Source organism: Hibiscus syriacus, unplaced genomic scaffold (assembly GCF_006381635.1).
Source record: "Hibiscus syriacus cultivar Baekdansim isolate YM2019G1 unplaced genomic scaffold, ASM638163v2 tig00110020_pilon, whole genome shotgun sequence".
Taxonomy (NCBI): domain Eukaryota; kingdom Viridiplantae; phylum Streptophyta; class Magnoliopsida; order Malvales; family Malvaceae; genus Hibiscus; species Hibiscus syriacus.
The window spans coordinates 546,188-566,988 of NW_024062568.1; the positions used below are offsets into that span (position 1 = coordinate 546,188).

The window sequence follows — 20,801 nt, forward strand, 5'->3', positions numbered from 1 at the left end:
GAAGACCATCGTCTCTCCCTAGAGAGACGACCAATGCTGCAGCGATAAGACCTGTTCATCGGTGACCTATGCTTTGAGCAAGGGTTCCCAGACATCACATTTTGAATGATAAAACACACTGCACTTGTAAAGAGAAGCCAAGCTTGTGATTGTTTAGGTCTTAAGTGCTTTCCTTGCTTGATGCTTGATTATGATCAGAATAGACAATCCAATTCATCACAATCGTTACCATTTCAGAGCATAAACGAAAGCTCCTTGTGTGTACCTGGTTACTATTGCAAATAACATCACTATGTTACAGACATACAGATGGCTTCCATTGCCCTGAATAACTTCTCAAGGGCACAGGCTCAAAATGACGGTAACAGCAGGAAGCAGGCAATGCCTACCACTCTAAACTCTGATAAGGTTTTGTTTTTGGAAGATTTAGTCCATCTGTTATAATTTGATCATCTATCTCTACATTTCAAAATGTATATTTTCAATCCTATGATCAACTTTTTTTGATCTATTAATTCTGCTGAAAGTAGGTTTCCGGTAAAGTGATTTTATTCACAAAACTATTTTCTTACTTTACACAAGTAACGATACAAAGCTTTATACACTATACAGTAATTAGGAATAAGTGTTTCACCTAAACTAAACTACTTCCTGTTGTTATCTCTATCTACATAATCTGTTAGGTATTAGTTTTGAACTAAACTACTAACATATGTACATAATAACCCTTACCCTCTTATCACATAACTTACAAATTCCATTAAACAATTTTGCACATACATCTTGGTGGTGTTTTTAGTAACACAAGTTTTTACCCATTTAACAAAACGACTACAAATAAAAGACGAAAATATATCATTTGTCAAATTGTACCAAAAACTGGAGATGTGTGTCTGTCACCATATGGTTAAAATAAACCACATCTAATTGCATGATGGAATTAACAAATGAAAGATTGACCTCAGGATTGGAAAAAAAACACTTCATAAAGTAGGAGGACTGAATCCGCCAAAAATACATGGTATAAGAACCTTCATCTTCATAAAATAAATGATGCATGAAGCATACAATAAAATAGCTTGAACTGGTGATCGACAATTGCCCAAACACATGGACAGAACAAGGATGAAACATTGGGGCCCATATTGCTTAACTTTGAGACAGACAGAGATCTAAGTAGTAATTAAACAGAAAAAAAAAGGCTAGGGCTTAATTTGACTAATTTTAAAACTAGTACGGACCTAAATTGTAACTGAACCAGAAAATTTTGGGGACCCTCCCACAATGTACATAGTTCCATCCCAGCCTAAATATTTGTGTAGTGTCTAACAGTTTAAATTTCCATTTCTCTAATTTTACTCTATTCTAGATGAACTGACAGAAGAAAGGGAAAATGTTAACCAAAAAACAATTAAAATTAAAACCTTATGGTTTATTCTTCCATGCTAAATCCTGCACCATCTGAAGCCCCTGCAGCAAATACACCAAAGAAATGAATAGTGTTGTCTAATGAGACGGAATAACGGAAATTACGACACATGATACCTGTTGGAAGCGTGATGGATCATTTGGTGATGGCGCCACCGGTAATTGTCCATAACCAAGTTCCTAGTAGCATCGAAAGATCCAAAACAATAATGAGATCTTATGGGACAATGAATTCCTAAAGAGTGAAAACAAGAATGCCTTTACAACAATAGTAACTGTAAAGAAGGGGTTGCCAAAAGAAAAGAAATAAAACAGCAATTTATTATAAAATGATTTGACAAGATGTTCGAACTATAGTCACATGTATCGCGGTACGCTCCGGTATAGGAACGTGGAACGGGATCGCAATTCGCTAGGTCCCTAAAATTCGGTATGAGGGGTGTAGACGTATTTCGGATCGCTCTAATACGATGTACCAGTTTCTTAGATAGAGATCAATTATATAACACATTTAGAAATGCATGTTTATTTGCCTTATTTTATTTAATTTAGATTTGAGGTTTATCAACTGAACTACTCAATTTTGTTTGTAGTTAGGAACTGGACTGAGCATTCTTATCTCGAAAAGTAAAAGGATTAATCTCTAAATTTGAGTAGAATAGAGGATCTAAAATCAAAATTAGACCAAAACTAAATGAAATATATTTATATAAAAACGAGGCTCTTCCCACTTCCATTTTCAATTTTGCATCTCTTATTTTGCCGTCTCTCTCTTTCTCTAAATCCCTTCATTTATCCTTTCTGGTTTCTTCTCTCCATAATCGAAGATGCGTGAGATCCTTCACACTCAAGGTGGCCAGTGCGACAACCAAATCGGAGCCAGGTTTTGAGAGGTTGTTTGTGCCGAGCACAGTATAGATCCAACCGGTCGTTACCAAGGATACCAAGATCTTCAACTCGAGAGAATCAATGCCTACTACAACGATGATGGGCTCTTCCAGCTCAGGTGAGGCCACGATGACAACACCTAAGGTACTGTAACAAAAGAAACAAGAACGGAAACCATTCATCAAATCCAAGGTCACTAAGTATAGAACTCAAGAACACACCACGACTCTGCTTTAATTCATCACGCATGAGGTAAACATCTTCAACTCGACCAAATTGAGAAAAAACCTGCCAATGGAACAGAAATTACTATTTTGGTAAAATGAATAAAAAAGAAGAAAAAAGAGAAAGCTAAAATTAGTTAAATAATGTCAATGTTTATGAGTTATGCATAAGAAAAAGGGGGAAAAGGCATTTAACAATTGAGGTGATCCTACAAAAGGTTATTAGCAAAAATTACTTTCACACCAGAATAATAGAAGCCTCAGAAATAGACAGCATAATTGTACAAATAAAATATTTGTATGACTTACTTCCTGGACATCCATTTCAGTAGCTTGTTTGTTCAGCGATCCCACAAACAATCTGTACTCAACTGCACCTGTCATTTAAGGGGGGAAATCTATTATGGAGAAATAAGACAGTATAAGGATAAAAAAAAACTTAAGCACGAAACATCATGCATAATGAACAAAATCTCCACAAACCCCTCCCCCAAAAAACAAAATAAAACAAAAAGATCCCAATCCACCAACACACTCAAAAGTAGAAGGCACAGATAAAACTAGAGATTTCTGTCAAATGTCAACGGAAAGCCAACCTAAACTAAGCATGTAAATCTATCTCCCACTAATGCTTACAAAGGGAACCATAATGTTTCCAATCAATCTGATAAATCATGCACCTACTTGCATTATTTACTACTTAAAGTTCATTTTCTTCAACCTTTTGGACTTTCAAGTTTCAACTATGAGACAGGGATTCAACTATAGACACAAATATGCTTGGATTGCGTAGCACACTAGACAATTTGCATAAACACGTGCCCATGATTTTGGAGAAAATGCTAGTACGAACAGAGGGATAGACGCTCCCTACATTCTGAAATTAAAAGGCTTTAGAAAAAAATCAGGGTAAATAACGGATTACTTAAACAAGGGCATGCAGCACCTAAATTCAAAAACCACATGCAAGTAGAAGTGAGTGCCATGGATATTACATGCTTAAAACTGAGAATTCAATGAGAATAGTGCATGTAACCACAAAGATACTCTATTGACACATTCCCACAAATTACAGATCAAGCCTCAAGAGCATACAAATATGTAAAATTATTACCAAGGCGTTCTCGCTCCCCATCAGCATATCTGACTTGGATAGGATCCACTCCCTGTGAATGTGCATGAGAATGAACAACAATTTCAGTTGTAAGAGAATGTAAAACCATTTCAGAATATATAAGTAAACAAAAAAAATCACAAGGGGCAAAAGACCTCACCCCAGGCAGAGCATGTTGATTGTGTAAGGCTCTAATAGCCCTATCGGCTTCTTCTAAGGTTGCATATTTTATAAAACAACATCCTGCTCAACCAGGGTTTTAATTCTAATTTTGTTGGATCACTTGCACCCACAGAAATGGTGCAGATAAGCAGGTACATACAAAAACACGCAACCAAAAGATCCATGTGTCGTAAAATAAGGCTGTTACAGTTGCATATAAATGTAGCGAGAAAAAGAAAGGGTTGGGGAGGAATCCAAAAAACCATTTTACAATAAAATTTATTTTCATTTAGCACATCCCACACAAAAATAAAACATATGTCAACCACTATATCAGAATTGTCAGAAGAGCAAACACTTTCAACTAATCATATCTCTGTCTAGGCAGTGTAACGTGACACAAATAACTCAATTTACAGAATACACCCCTTCCAGATAACTACTTAACAGAAGATGGTAGAACTAGAGAGTATGTAGTATAAAAGTGGCAAGTCCATCTGCTTTAGTTATTTAAAATAAATATATTACTAAATCATAATTTGCTTAAAACATGCAACTAATCAACCAACGGTTTGCTACGTTCAAGAAAACGACCCACAAGAAAAATCTTGCTGATCATCGCATTTAAATCCATGTACCAACTACCAAACCAGATAAAACCAAAAGAATTTAAAGAAATACAGTCAGAAAAGTAGGAGGCAGAAAGAGAGAGAAATGGGAAAAAAACAATAATTTCTAATAAGCTGGAAGCTGAACAGACTCAATTTGCCATGAAAATAATCACCACCAAGCTTACAAACAGAACTTCTAGGGGCACGTGTAGAGAGGATATAACAAAACCATAAAGAAAAAAGCAAGGCAAGCATCCAGATACCCCCCAGAGGGAGCTACACAGAAAACACATAAGAACATTCAAACCTTAACTCTACCTCTCTCCCAACCAGTCCCAAACAAGCAACTTAGAGGTGTCAGCGACAGGCTCTAACGCACAGAGAAATCAGAACTCTACAAAAACAACTATTTGTCATTCACGTTAAAACACATGACAATATGTCAAAGGGGGGCATCATTTCTCCCCCAATGGGCCCCAAATATGATAATCAATGTGCATAGAACGTTACAATAAGTCAAGCGGCATTATTTCTTCCCCAATTGATCCCAAATAAGATAATCAATGTGCATAGCACATAACAATATGTCAAGCAACATTATAGTTTTTCTTTTGAGTAAATGTCAAGCAGCATTAATTCTTTCCCAATGGGCCCCAAATAATATGATCAATGTGCATAGCACGTAACAATATGCCAAGTGGCATGAATTCTCTCACAATGGGCCCCAAATAAGATAATCAATGTTCATAACACAAGCACCAAGCAGAACAGAAATCTAGGGTCCGATGACCTTAGAACCAAAGAGCAAGCATTTTAGGCCTCCCATCGTCATTTTCATCCAATTCAAAACAAATCCCTCACCATACATTTTCTAGAATTCTAATTAAGCAAATAACATACAAAGGCTAAGGGCATCAATATATAAGAGACAATCAACAGCAAAAAAGCTTGCTGTGCAGATAAGACATCCATATCATTTAAACTACTAACTCATTAAGTATGGAGATAACAAATCTAACCTAGGCACCATATGTTGCATACTTACAGTAGACATATTCACACTAACAAAAGGAATCTGGGATTCCACCGTCTCCACACATTTCTCAAGAACCAAATTTGTACAAACATTTGAATCACATCACATCTCTCAAGAACCAAATCGGTACAGAAAACATAAATCCTCAATTGACAAGCACTAAAAGAAACGAAGTGCCAAATCTACCGAAAATTCATAGTTGTATTGCTGTTTCGGGGTTGAAATAAATCAAATTATTGTACGTAGACCAGACCTATTAAAGCTCCATCTAATCGTTCCAAGACAGAATCATCAGAGCACTCACTTCACCAAGCATCAATGAGTACATAGACTCAATCACTCAGAGAAATCATCAACTCCTCACCAGTATCCCATAAAATGAAGCTTTGACAAACCTACAAATAAGGCTACAGTTCTCTCTGAATAATGTACAACCACATCGGCCTTTACAACTCACAACAATGAAGAATACATAAGGAGAAGGTACAATAATAATAATTGGATTGAGAATTGGATAGAAACATGGTTGAAAATACAATAAAGTGGAGAACCTAACAAGGAATTTTCATAGAAAAGTTATCATATATTGCAATAGGTAGACACAAACAGGAAAAAAAAATGTTTCACAAAGCCATCTGATAGAAGGGAACAACATATTCAGGTAACTATGCAATACAATTTCTATAATCTGATCCTCCATATTGATTTAAATTCAAATACACCAATTCCTCCATGTTGATTTAAATTCAAATACACTCATTCCTCCATACACATTACAACATTCACATTCCACAACAGCATCCAAGCTAAAAGGAAAATGAGCTTCCTCAAAATGAGAAATCTGTCGGCCCCCACACTGGCACAACTGATGCAATCAACAATGAGAAGTACAAAAAAGGGACCACCTAGGAGCATCCAAAATCTGCAGCAAGCAGCCTTTGTTTTTCCAATGGGACATGATAGGTGGAATAAAATAAACATCAACAAGATGAACTACCCTAACATATTAATATCGCATAGATTCGTGGAAAATTAAAAGAAAAAAAGAGAAAACTAACAACAAAGCCAGCCTAGAGCATAAACGCAAATTTGATAAGTAAACAACCAATGAAATGAACTGCTGCATCAGGTTGTAGTCACAACATACAGCAGCGAGAGAAACTAATTTCCTATTGTAGACAAGAAAATTCCAAAACAATTTTTGGCATTATTATAAGCATATCAATACAGAAAATGAGCTGGCCATCAATATAGACTAGCCATCCAACCGATTATAGAAAATTATTCAACCAACATGCCCCAATACACAGTTACCAACCAATTTCCTATTGTAAATAAGAAAATTCCCAAAGAATTTTTGGCATTATTATAAGCATTCAAGTCAATGCAGAAAATGAGCTGACCACCAGTACAGACTAGCCATCCAACCGATTATAGAAAATAATTCAACCAACATGCCCAAGTACACACGGTCAGCAACCAATCAATTTCCATTAGCATATATTAATCCTACAAAAGAAAGATGCTTGTAAAGCTCCAAGTACCACAATGCATAGAACCAAGGAACTTTCAACACATAGAACTGAACTACCATCCATATTTAATAAAATACCAACTTCAAATCCATCACGTAAACATAAAACCAGTCCTCATAAAAATTATCCCCATATAGAAGTAAGAATTACCAGATTCTCCAAGATAACAGTCAAGAACAGAAATCTTGCAACAAATAATATGATATAAACCATTCAACACAACAATCATAGAATTTCTGTTTATACATAATACAAAAGTGGCACATCCTTTAAGGTATATATTTATATATACTACAGTAACAGAAATAGACATTTCCAGGACAATTAATTATTGGCTATTGCCCTCGCAACAGAATCCATTACTTAAAGAACAGGTTCTGTTTGCAGTACAAGTTCCCTACTTTTTTTCTATACATAAACCAGGTTTTAATGGGTTTACATTTCTCTCCTTTTTTGGCAGGAGCAACAAAAGAAAAAGGTGGAAGCAACCAAAACCAACATGCGCGAAACGTGTACCAAAAACAAACTGAGATGAAGATGAGCTTATGTTCGCTCCTATCAGCCTCTCAGCAGACCTGAAAAGAGATACGCATAATAAAAAATATCTAACAATGAAAAAACATTCACACATACCTTGAGGTTGGCCTGTTTTCTTATCTTTTATTAAAGCAACCTCCGTCACATCTCCATGTTGTTGAAATACATGTCGAATCTGTAAAAAGATGAATAAAATCATTTGTGCAAGAAATAATATCAAAACGTAAAATATATAAATATTAGATGGTAAAGTGGTATTTATTCAATCCATATCCGTCACATGAACCGACATACATCCTCTTCTCTGGCTGTCTTTGGTACAGATCCCACAAAAAGTTTGGCAAAGTTTCCACCACTGCCAGCACCACCAAATCGATATTGACAAAGAAAAAAAATGAAAGTAAAGGTTAAGTCAATAATATATGCAAGTAATGGTCAGGATATGCAATTATAATGGTCAAAAGTCAATAAAAGAAAGGCAGATATGAATATTAAAAGGAAAATTCAAGACAAAATAATCTGTAGCTAAATCATCCAAGCAGCCAAAGAACAAAAACTATAAGTAAATGTCGAGCACTTGGTAAATTTATACTTCAAAATGGAAGTTCACCAAAGAGAAGAAAAAGATAAGGAAATATTCTAAAATCCTTTGAATTGACGACAAATCCAATTAGTGAAAGCAGTATATGATTGAGAAAAATACAATTGAAATATATATATATATATATAATAACTTCCAATTGTAAGAAGTAAAACGAACCTCTGTTGGGAGGTTCACCTCCACGGCCAGAGAAGGGAAAAGGGCGTTTCTGTCCCGTGTAAGTTTGTTGCACAGGAAGCGGTGGAGGTTGTTGATAATTACTCTCGAAACCACCAGCCATAGGCCGAAACCCTCCCCCTCCTCCGCCACCTGAGGCACCACCAATTGGGCGAAAACCTCCTCCTCCTCCACCTACACTACCGCTGTTGAGAGGTTGAAGAGGAGGACTATCGAACGGATGATGTCCTCCTCGGAAATTGCTAGGGCTACGTCGATGGTGGACATAGAGACCTTGGGTATCAAACTTGTCGTTGGAATCCCTGTTGGCGTCGTTATTGGTGCTGTAGCGGCTCATAGGAGAGGCGTCGGAGAAACGCGAGGCGACTCGATAGGGATTGATGTTATTGAAGTAAGAGTCATGGTTGTTGCTATCGCCGTAGCGGTCGCCTCTGTGCCTATCCAGCTTTGCTGAGTGGTTAGCTGAAAGTTTGAAGCCCTAATCGAATTTTGCAGAGAAAATAAAAACCAAACAGTAAACAAGTTGGAAGAAGAAAAGTAACTACTAAATACAGACCAAAGCCAAAAAAGCGCGAGTGAATGGAATTTTGAAGGGGGCACGGCAACTCACCATTTCGGGAGGGTATTATGTAATTTATGTGAGTCTTAAAATACGGTTAAAAAATAATGTGATAGATTAAATAAGTGATTAATTAAAAGTATTACTAAAAATGTTATATGTTTTTATTAGAAATATTATTTGTGTTAGTAATAATAATGGTAATAATTGAGAATATTATTGTCGTATGTAAAATATACTAAAAAATATTTATTTTAATATAACCGATTAATTATTGATAATTATCGTCGTATATAATAGATAGCGTCTATTTAAAGTTGATGGGACCTTAGAAATTTGACGATAACAAAATAGGTTAATTATTTAATTTGTTATTAATATTATCAATATATTAGGTAGAGCATAAAATATTATCAAAGATTAAGTTGATGGGTCTTAGAAATCCGACGATAACAAAATAGATTAATTACTTATTTTGTTATTAATATTATCAATATATTAGGTAGCGCCTAAAATGTTACCAAAGTTTAAGCTGATGGACCTTCGAAATTCGACGACAACAAAATAGGTTAATTTCTTATTTTGTTATAAATAAATATTAACATACGAGGTTGCGCCCAATAATGTTATTTTGAATAAAGAAGTATGTTGCAATATGAAATATTAAAGTTGTATTTAATGATATCGGTAGGATTTAATATCATATATATATTTGGATGACAATTATTTTTAAAATAAATATCGATATTACTATGATCTGATGGTTAATACTTAGCAAATATCAATATCATCTATGATGTTCGATATTTTATCATTTTAGAAACTTGCTAATTTAGGGAGAAAATTTGAAATGTTAAGATTGAAAGTGACTTATTTACAATATTTCATTAAAATATCTTTGTAAAAATTTAGTGTATATGTATCCGTACGTATTCAGGAAAATTATTAATATCCGATATCAATACTTTGGATTTTTTAGTTTTGATGACTGTTATCGTGACTTTAACATTTGAAGAAATTGATTAATGTTAAAATATCAATAATTGATATATGATGTATCGATATTTTTGAAAAAAATTTGATAAACTCCACCCCTCACATCAACCTACAAGTATCAATACTTTCGAATTTTAAAAAAAATCAAACGGTTAAGTTGTATATATTTTACCGTTTACATTATTATTAACCTTTAAACAAACCGGTAGCTAGTTTAATGTAATAGGTACCGCTTATTTAACGTAATAGGTAGAGCTTATTTAACATAATAAGTAGCGTCTATTTTATTTTATCGTTTACATTATTATTAACTTTTAAACAATCTGGTAACTAGTTTAACGTAATAGATAACGCTTATTTAACGTAATAGATATCGCCTATTTATCATAATATATAGCATCTATTTTATTTTACCGTTTACATTATTATTAACATTTAAACAAACTGGTAGCTAGTTTAACGTAATTGGTAGCACCTAATTTATTTTATCGTTTACATTATTAGTAACCTTTAAACAAACCGGTATGTAGTTTAATATAATAAGTAATGCCTATTTTATTTTACCGTTTACATTATTAGAAACTTTTAAACAAACATATATAGGTATTTCAACGTAATAGGTAGCGTCTATTTTATTTTACGGTTACATTATTAGTAACCTTAAAAAAAATCAGTATGTAGTTTAACGTAATAGGTAGCGTCTGTTTTATTTTAACCGGTTAAGTTTTTAAATATAAGTATTGATATATACAATATAGGTATGAATACTTTTGCAGGATAATAGTTAGACATAACTTACTGTTGAAACAATACTCATACTTTTAGAATAGATATATATAAATATTGAAGCTATGCAATTTATGTTTCAAATTTTTGTAATAATTCTTCATATTTTCCGCCTACAACATTAATTTAATAATTTTATTTACACACAAAAATTATTTGATTATTTAGATTTTTTTATAAAATATTATTTAGAATTTAAATTTAACAATTTTAACTAAAGATAATAATAAATATGTAATATTTGTGTTTATTATTTTTAATTTAATAATAATATATAACATAGCATACAAATAAATCATTATACATTTATAATTATTAAATTAATATTTTAAAATTCACTCAAAATGTAACAATAAATTAATGTTTTCCACAGTAAAGTATAAATACTTATATATATGTATCGATATCTACCGATAACCAAAGTTTATCGGTTACTAATTTTTTTAATAGTTCTTCATGTTTTCTACTTACAACATTATGAATCTGTCAACATTTCCGGTAGAGCTTTACCGTATTTGTTAATTATCATATTAAATTTCCGGTTACACCATTTTTAGCCTTATATTAGTCTCTCTCTCTATATATAAAAAAAGTTAGATCAATTATACTAATTATATTAAGACGTTATTTTGTGATAAAATAAAGTGTAGAAATAGTCTTCAATTATAAAATATTATTTTGTTGAGTCCCTGATTATTTAAAAATATAAAATAGTAATTTATTGTTCATATGTTTCAAATTTATCATTTTTTGTTAAAAATTGATGATCGTCTGAGTTTTACGTTAATTTTCTGACTTGGTATGATAAAATATGATTATAAAACCGTTTACATCATGTCATCGAGTCGGTGCTTGAAAACAACGATCGTGTTAATAGACATAATTAAAATATAATTTTATCATATCTCAGTAAGCATGTTAACGTCCAACTTAAATTACCATCAATTTTTTAATAGCAAAAGAAGATTATGAAACGTATGAATAGTCTGGTGATCATTTTGTAACTTTTAATATTTAGTGGACCCAACAAAATAATACATGATAATTGATGGATCATTTTACAACTTTTAATAGTCAAAAGACTAAACAAAACAAAATCTTATATCGAGAACCTTTATATACTTTACCAAAAAAACATTAAAAATTTTATTTTATCTAAAATATGAATGACAATATGTTACATTTGCAATTATATAAAAATTTAATCATAAATTCACTTTAAAATCTTAATCTATATTTTTAAACCCAATATAATTTATATAATTAGTTAGATATTTAAATAATTTAAAAAATTACATTAAGTAAGTTTAAAATCTTAATTTTTTACCATAATTATAGGAAATTTTTCTAATCATATGTTTAATTTATGATTACGATTATAAATCTTCATTATAATTTAAGATATTTTATATTTTTAATAAATTTAGCACCTTCTAAAAATAAGTTTTGGTCACAAAGAAAGGAAATAAAATATTTTCATATCTAAAAATTATTAACTAGGACGAGAAGAAAAAAAGGTTGTTATACATAAAGATTTACCATTTATTTAATTAAGTTAAATGCATTTTCGTTTGTTTTAATATGTAAAACAATTGCATTAACCACACGAATTTGGTAATTAAGAGATTAGATATTTGTTGTTATCTTTTTGAGATCATAGATTTGAGTACCATATATACAAAAATATTAGTGTTTATTGTCAAATGGTTAAGAGTCTTTAATCGTATACAAATGTTACTTTATATTCACTTTATATATCATTTAATGAATTTCATTTAATTTATTATTGAGATTTGTTTTGCATTGAAATAAACGGGACATCTTTAGCTTTGTTTGTTTTTCAAATCAGATACCTTTTTGACCATATTAAATTGCAGATTTGCAACATTAAACTTATTGCCTTATTTAGGCCAATATATGACCAATGAGAAAACCAACTAGGGGCCTATAAATTCGTTTTTACCAAAGCAATTTCAAATAAACCAATCCAATTTTCAAATTCATCAACACCCAAAAATGACCAAAATCATCTCTTTACTTGTACTTCAAGCTCTATTTTGCTTCACTCTCTTCCCTCTAAGCTACTCAGCCAACTCCCTTATTGAAACCACATGCAAACAGACTCCATATTTGGATCTATGCATCTCGACTTTGGAATCCGATCCCCGGAGTTCGAGTGCTGATGTCCCGGTACTCGGTTGCATCGTGGCCGATACTGCCAATGCTAAAGCCAGTGCCACGTTGAATCAGATTTCAACGTTGCTTAAAAGTGCAACAGATCCCAAATTGAAAAAAGCCTTGAACGGGTGCGTTGAGTTATATAACATGATCATCAAACATGACATCCCAGTGGCCATTGACGCACTCGAAAAAGGCGACCCAAAATTTGCTGTTGAGTATGCAACTGATGCAGGGAATAATGCTCAGGATTGTGAAGATCGCTTTGGAAAAAGCTCGACCAATTCGCCCATCTCCGGTGGAAATAAGGCCGTGCATGATCTTAGTGTTATTGTTGAATCTATTGCCTCTTTATTACTCTGAGCCTCATGTACTGAAAGACCGATGCTTACAAAATTTGCAACAATAATATTCATAAGCAGCCAAAGTCCCACCTTTCCCTAACTCATCTTTTTTTTCCGGTGCTCCAATCATTTACATGAGTTAGATTATTCGATCAGTTTGATTTTCTTCAATCGGATTAAGTTTGAATTAAATAGTTTTGATTTTGGATTAGTTAGTTTGAGTTAAATTTCAATTAAATAATTTTATTTAAATTTAATTATAAAAATATATAGATATTATTATACCTTTGGAGAAAACTCTCCCGAGAACACTAAATCTTCATCAATAAAATCTCCGGAAGACTCTACCTTTTGAGCAAAGCCTCTCGAAATAGAATATGAATCAACAAATTCATCATTCGAATTTTCACATTTATCCATTTAAAATATGGCTCAAAGTTTCCAATTTATCACAACTTTTCAACAAGTAAATATAGTATATTTGAGAAAGTTTTTAGTGTGAATAGCTAAAATATTAGATGTAGACTTATTTTAGAAGTTAAACCGTCTAAATCATTATGTAAATTATTTTTTTATTACTCCTAATTTTTTTTTTTTAAAAATTGTTTTACCCACTCTTAATATTATTTGGTTGACTGATAGAGCTAAAATTAATATTTAAGCACGCTTCTATTAAGAGTTCGACAATCTTGAGAAGGTCTTTGAAGGGATTTATTAATACATACATCAACCTTAAAGAAAGACTTACACTTCTAGTTTTTATTATATTGAAGACGCACAACCAATCAACCAATCTCCACACTTCAAAAAGACCAATTGTGATTATAAGAAGAATTAAATGAAGTTATTTGTTCAGGCAAGTGATTTTGGAGCTTGTGAAATCATCGTGAAAGAATACATAACTTTAACAAAAGAGATGGAAGATTGTAACGAAGACGGAAATTTAACTTAATATTAAGATCCTGCTCTCTTTATTTTGTACACTTGATTTCAATATTCTTTTGTTTCAGTGCAGAAAAGATATATGATAAATTAGAGGTCACTTATAAGAGTGTAAAGGAAACAAAGATTGATCTTCTAAGTTCTAACTCTCAACTATACAATTTTAAAGATGAAGCTAGATTAAGATATGTATCATGTCATAAATTCTCTATCATTATCAACGCTCTCAAAGGATATGAGAAATCAATCTCTATTAAAAAACTATAAAGAAGATGCTCCATAACTTACAAAAATTTTGGCAAACTAAGAAAATCGTAGTTATTGAAATAAAGAGTATATTTATCTCTTGATGAGTTTATTAGATCTTTGATCATTCATAAGTTGATGATAAAAAAAGAAGAAAAATAAGAAATAAGAGAAAAAGGTGTTACTCTAAAATTCATAAAGAGCAAAAAGAAAGAAAAAAAAATCTAGTGAACACTTAATTATGTCCTAATTTTTTCCAACAAGAAATGGAGCTGTGAAAGCAAAACAAGTATACAACAGCAAGAAACGAGAGAAACTAAAGACAGGGGCAAGTAATCATAAGCATGTAAGATTGAGATTGGAATTGCTAATTAAACATTTCTGGGTTGTGAATGAATCAAACCGTACAACCACAGAAAACAAAGAAGAAACAGAGCATAGATAGAAGAGCTAAGGATTCCAAAACCGTGACGAAAGTCCACAACACGTCATCCACGATGGAAAAATCCCGCCACCTCAAGCTCCAGCCACCGCTCAAATACGACAAGTTGAACTCCGGCCACCGGAAAACCCACGTGGGAGGGGTGAGCTCGGAAGCCAGCCGCCATATCCGCCACATGATCTTCCTTTTCTACTTATTACTTACAAGGGAGTCTTCTAGCTTAATATTTAAGTTGTATTTAATACATCTTTAAAGTGGATATTTTTTTCTTTTTAATTTTTTTGGATTTAAAGGGCTTATTTAAATGTTATACGCTAGATTTTTGTCAAGGTCCACGTGATACTGCAAGGATAAGATCTTAGTGCCCTTGAATTAAGGTTAATTAGGGTTCTAGTCCTTCTAATTTGTTTATTATTGGAAGAAGACTTTTTTTTGTTACAAAAGAGATAAAAAAAACTTGAAAAAGCATTCTAAATCCTCTAGGGAATGTAATTTCCCTCGCATTAGCGCCCAGGCAATGAAGAATCTCTTCAGGTGGTGACACAAGTTTTGCATGGATGCTACAACCCATATTCAAGAGAATGTCGGTTTAAAAATTTATTTCGCGAAAAGTATGCTTGAAGTTTATCTCCCAATTATAAGATTTTAAATTTCGTATGTCCGCGATAATTGCCCTCATAGGGTGTATATTAACATCGTTAGCTTTTATAAGTTATTAAGCCACTCTAGCATCCAACTCACACTCAATGACTAGATCCATAATCTCATGCAACCACTACACTTTATTCTAATAGCATGGAGTGAAAATTCCCAGATGTTCCATAAATCCCAAAAACCACTCCCACTTCTCAAGAATTAGAAGTGGATTTTCAAATCAACGAGTATAGGAATTAAAAGTGAAGGGGTTAAATTCAAAATTTTGAAGAGTAGAGGGATCGAAGGTAGAACTAGACCAAGTTTATTATATTTATTGAGGAATAGTGGTGATAAAGACACAGCAACGAAGATGACCCGCACGTAAATAAACGTGGAATTGAAATCTTCCAATTTCATCCCCAAACTATGATCCTCTTTTTAAATTAATCCCCGAACTTTTGAATATTCTAATTTCATCCTCAAATTCATCCAAATATTCAATTAGTTTCAACCATAGTTTAACCCAAATTTTATTTTTTCCAAACATATAATAATATAATGTGGCCTAACGATTTATTAACAATGGATGTGATTAGTATATACGTATAATTTGAGATTAAATTGGAATGTTTAAAAAGTGTGGGGACCAATTTAGAATGATTTCCATAGTTTAGGGATGCAATTGAAATGTTCAAATTTTCAAGGACTAATTTAGAATGATATTCGTAGTTTATGAATGAAATTAAAATATTTTAAAATTTAGGGACTAATTTAAAATTACTGTTACATTTCGAGGACATATAACACAATTAACTCTAGATTATTCAAATTCCCTTTACCACCAAATCCTCTTTATCTTTAAACACAAAACACATTTAAAACAATTGAAATCTATCAAAAAAACAAGATCAAAACTATGAATCATATACATAAACTTATAAACTAAAATTTACTGTTAGGAATTAATCTTACCCAACTTAAAACTTTATATAATTGATAGTAGAAAAAAGAGCTTGGAGAAGATATCTTCTGATGATCTCTTTTTCTAACCGAATTGCTGAGGAAAGTTTAGGAGTATGCTTGTTTTAATCTTTTAATTCATTTAACAAAAATATAAACTATTTTACTAATGAAATCAAACTTATAAAATATAAGTTCACGATACCTAAGCTTATAGCTACATAATAATATACTATCTATCTTTAATTGGTACAATAACTCAGGAAAGTCCAACTTTCATCTTCCTTTCACTTTAGTCCCTCAACTATCAATTACTTATTTTTGGTTTCCAGATTGACCCCGGATTAAATTATTATTTAATCAAATAAACCAAATCAAAATTTCCGATAATTGAGTCCGGAAAAACGTTAATTTAAGATTTTAGGATGTTACACACTCACCCAATAAACTATCTCTGACTCAAACAACATCACCAACAAACCTTATCCATCTTAATACCTAAAAATTTGGCAATAACAAAAAGAATCCCTACTTATTTAATCCATGCTTGGCTTTAATTTTAGTGACAATCATCATGTCATCACTCCAATCTGTATAGGCCCGAGTTTAAGGCCCAAAACATAACCTGAGATCCAAATTAGCACCCCCAAACTCGAGCCCATCGACCACTCATTTAACATCAAGTTCTACCATCAAGTTCTACGATCAAACATAAAATGCCTAATCCTGTTGCTAAAATCAAATCTTACCCTAAACCTTAAACCCTAAATTCCAATCTCACCCCTAATGTTATGAAAGTGCATACTAGGAAAACTGTTTTGGTCTTTTAACTTGTATTCCGAACTTTTTAGTTAAAAAGAGCCTTTTGAGCCTTAAGTGACCATTTCCAAAGTGTGGGCTCAGCCTCACTGTGTTGGATTTAGAGCCGTAATTGGAGTATTTTCAAGAAGGAAGGGAAAAAGAACCCCTAACCCTAGATTTTCCGGCTCGTTTCTCCCACGAAACTACTAAACAAAATAGCTCGCCGTAAAGACGGTTCGATCTATTTCCACGTCATCAATCCTCGTAAATCGTTGTTTTTGACGGCTGAGATTGCAGTTGCAGAGGCTACTGGTAGAGAGAGCAAACAAGCTTCCCCTCTCCCTCTCTTCTCCCAGCTATCTCTTCCAAGTTTCTGGTTTTTATTATGCGAAAAAGAAACAAATCTCTTTTTGAAGATGAGGTTGCTGGAAGAGATGGATTTTGAAGAGGAAAAGAAGGAAATTAGGGTCATGAAAGAGGAAGAGGCGGACGGTGAAGATGGAAGTGAAATAGACGGCGAAGAAGAAGAGGAAGAGGAAGAGGACGACGAAGACGATGATGATGAAGTGCAGGCTATTCATTCTTCCGGTGGTCCTTCAGTTCAGTCAGTTGATGACGAGGACGAGGACGAGGACGCCGAGGACGAAGATGACGGCGGTGATGACGATGCCGACGACGACGACAACGACAGTGATGATGATGATGGGGAAGGTGAAGAGGAGGTAAATTCTTTTTACTATAATATAATTCCAGTTAATAATTGTGGTTAGTTCAAAATTCTGTGTTCTGAAGTCTTTTTTGAAGCTGAAACTGTTCAGATCCATCTGGTGGTTTCCCTTATATCATATGTCTATTAATCATTTGATTCTCTCGCCAGTGACTGAGGTTAAAGCCTCAAATGTCGGGGATCCTTTTTACGATTATTAAAATCCAGATTAAATTTTCATCGATTTCTGGGAGGACTTTTGGAGTTTCTTCATGTTCTCCTCCTCAGATCTATCTTTATAGTTCTATGTCGAGGAAATAAGAATATAACTGGCGGCTTTTAGTCCATTAACTGTATCTTTAGACTGAACAAAAATTAGAGCTATTTAGTCACAGATCTGTAAACACTTGGTATTGATTTAGCGTAGGTACTAAACTGATTACTCATTTTCACAACGGATACAACTATCTCTATCACCTCGAAAGGTCCGATGAATCTTGGACTAAGTTTATCATTTCGAACAAAACACAATACCTTCTTGAAACTTTACCAAAATCAACGGGTTCTCTTGTTTGCTTGATATAAAGTACACCATATTTTCCAAAATTTTGTATGAAAAATCTTTGAAGCTTTAGATCCAAGGCTTATTATTCTCTTGTTTCTCAGTTGTGCTCAATCACCTATGGGTCTCCTTATATCCAAAGGCAGGGCTTTAAATTCCAGTTATCTGATTCTCAATGAAAGCGAAGGTTTTCGAGAACGTTTCTATAGTATGCGAGTTCATCTGGATTTTGTTCTCTGTGTTGATTGGGTGGAATTCTTTTATGTACCCTCATCCCATAAAGCAAGAGAAATAGTGATTCCTTTTCTTTTAAAGCTTGTAGGTTCAATATTTTAGTAAATTGTGGCACCCTTTTATGAACATTTCCCCCCTGTACTTTCTACCAAGCTAAAAAAATATTGTATAAAATTGCTCAAAATCAAAGAATTTCTTTATTAAAAAATTTACTACTGTCCATCAGTGGCAAATTGTTTTGTTAAATATTGGTTTTGGCATTTCTTTTTACCGTCTTGTAGGAGGATATGGGAACAGAATACCTTGTTCGGCCCGTGGCTCGTGCTGAAGATGCTAGTGATTTTGAACCAGACGAAAACGGCGAGGAGGATGAAGATGATAACGATGATGACGATGACGACTGGAGTGGTGAAAAAATTGAAGCTCCATCCAAGAGGAAGAGATCGAACAAAGATGATGAGGATGATGATAGTGGAGAAGATGATGAGCGACCCTCCAAGCGATAGGGCCGGCCCCTTCACATAGGTGTTGATCTCTTGAAACTCTGTTTTTTGCTTCAGAAAAGAACGGTAGGATGCGTAATGCTGTGCATTCTATTTTTGGTTGTATTGTATCATCATGGTTCGGTACTATTATCTGTTACATTGTACTTTTAATCTGGTAATATGCTTCTTTGAGATAAAAGGAGCATTATTGGGGGTGGGGTGGGGGTGGAATTGCTTTAGGATTTATGTAATTTTAGGATGTTAGATTAAACTGTAAACTTAGCATGGTTTTACTAGTTTGGTTCTTCCTTTAAAATTCTTGTGTTGGATGAACTTGTCTTACTGCTATTTTGGATTGGACTGGACTGGAAGGGCCTATATTTTTATGAAAATGGGCTGAACTGGTTCTAGTCCATCTACCAACCCAATATTTTATCTTAAGATTTGAACATTTATGCATAACTTAAAAATATATATTTAAAAAAGGATAAATATTGAAAACACATAAAAATTGTAATCAAATATAAATTCTGATACATAAAATTTAATTTAATACAATTATATATGCATGAAATTCTGTTTTTTTATTATTTAATTGTATACATTTGAAAAGATATAATTATTTGGGTATTTAATATGGATAGAGAGGGTTATGGGTGGGGTCATATTGAAGTTTTGACGCACTTAAGTTCGACCTGACAATTAAAATCTATAATCTATATTCGTTTTGAGTTTAGGAGAATTTTATTAGATTTGATTTTTGAGGTAAAAATCTATATTCGACCCAAATATATAATTTATTTTTATTAAATAAAATAAGAATCTAATTGAGAAAATAGTATGGAAAGGGACATTATTGCAATTTTCTTAAATATATGAGAAAATTTTATAATATTATATTAGGTTGAGTTGAATTTTTTACTCTAAGTCCAAACATGATATGATTTTATTCTTCAGAAAAAAAAATCTAACCCAATATGAATTTAAATTAAAAATTGACTCGATCATATCTAATAAAATTAGAATCCGTTACATTTAATCAAATATCCATCCCCAAATATGTAACCATAAAATTATAATACATCAATAATGATTTAACGAAATGAATAATCAATCAAATTAAAATTTTGCAATACACTATATATTTCATTAAAATGTATGTTCAGTTTTCATATTCATATATATAAAAACTAAAGAGCCCAAGTAGTGAAAAGTGGGTCGGGAATTGAGATGAAGGCTCAAGTGGCATGAGAGCCATATAACTGAAATAGGGGTATGGTGTGGGGGATCAATCACTTCACTGTCCACTCTCACCGAATTAATGTCGGTGGTGTGTGTATCCACATCACGCTCTTCACAATTTTCCCAACACCTCATCTGTCGACAGTTCAGTCACGCGTCCTCTTTAATCATTTATTTCCCTTTAGTTAATTATTATTTAATGATATCTATTAAATATTAATTCCACCCACACCCTAAAATACAATCGTGGATTTAAACTTTTATCAATTATTTAACAAGTTGGGTAAAATAGACAAACGGTCCCTAACTATAAGGCATTACTTTATTGAATCTTCGGACTATTAAAAATTTATAAAATGATATCTAATT

The 20,801-nt window shown here is 32.7% G+C and overlaps 3 protein-coding genes and 1 long non-coding RNA gene across 6 annotated transcripts; 2 read left to right on the forward strand and 2 right to left on the reverse strand.

The window, feature by feature from the left end:
* Positions 1-1,191: 1,191 nt before the first annotated feature.
* Positions 1,192-1,769, reverse strand: LOC120213100. The gene is made up of 2 exons (XR_005524764.1): positions 1,546-1,769; positions 1,192-1,470 (listed from the first exon to the last, which is right to left on the reverse strand). It is a non-coding gene; the product is annotated as an uncharacterized LOC120213100 (long non-coding RNA).
* Positions 1,770-2,161: 392 nt separating this feature from the next.
* LOC120213097 (flowering time control protein FCA-like) lies at positions 2,162-8,896 on the reverse strand. 3 transcript variants are annotated; one of them, XM_039211244.1, is made up of 8 exons: positions 8,524-8,655; positions 8,299-8,492; positions 7,830-7,915; positions 7,632-7,710; positions 3,815-3,897; positions 3,655-3,706; positions 2,850-2,917; positions 2,162-2,604 (listed from the first exon to the last, which is right to left on the reverse strand). In XM_039211244.1, the coding sequence occupies exons 2-8, from the start codon at positions 8,414-8,416 to the stop codon at positions 2,431-2,433; spliced, it is 660 nt and encodes a 219-aa protein (XP_039067175.1). In that variant the 5' UTR covers positions 8,417-8,492; positions 8,524-8,655; the 3' UTR covers positions 2,162-2,430. The 3 variants fall into 3 exon arrangements, with proteins under 3 accessions (XP_039067175.1, XP_039067174.1, XP_039067173.1); XM_039211243.1 differs by having other exon boundaries at positions 7,830-7,912; positions 8,296-8,896; XM_039211242.1 differs by having other exon boundaries at positions 2,163-2,604; positions 8,299-8,895.
* Positions 8,897-12,669: 3,773 nt separating this feature from the next.
* Positions 12,670-13,245, forward strand: LOC120213099 (cell wall / vacuolar inhibitor of fructosidase 1-like). Its single transcript, XM_039211246.1, has one exon. The coding sequence runs from the start codon at positions 12,671-12,673 to the stop codon at positions 13,193-13,195; it is 525 nt and encodes a 174-aa protein (XP_039067177.1). The 5' UTR covers position 12,670; the 3' UTR covers positions 13,196-13,245.
* Positions 13,246-17,341: 4,096 nt separating this feature from the next.
* On the forward strand, positions 17,342-19,506 carry LOC120213098 (acidic leucine-rich nuclear phosphoprotein 32 family member B-like). The gene is made up of 3 exons (XM_039211245.1): positions 17,342-17,925; positions 18,987-19,215; positions 19,283-19,506. Exons 1-2 carry the CDS (start codon positions 17,620-17,622, stop codon positions 19,209-19,211), a joined length of 531 nt encoding a protein of 176 aa, XP_039067176.1. The 5' UTR covers positions 17,342-17,619; the 3' UTR covers positions 19,212-19,215; positions 19,283-19,506.
* The last annotated feature ends 1,295 nt before the right edge of the window (positions 19,507-20,801 follow it).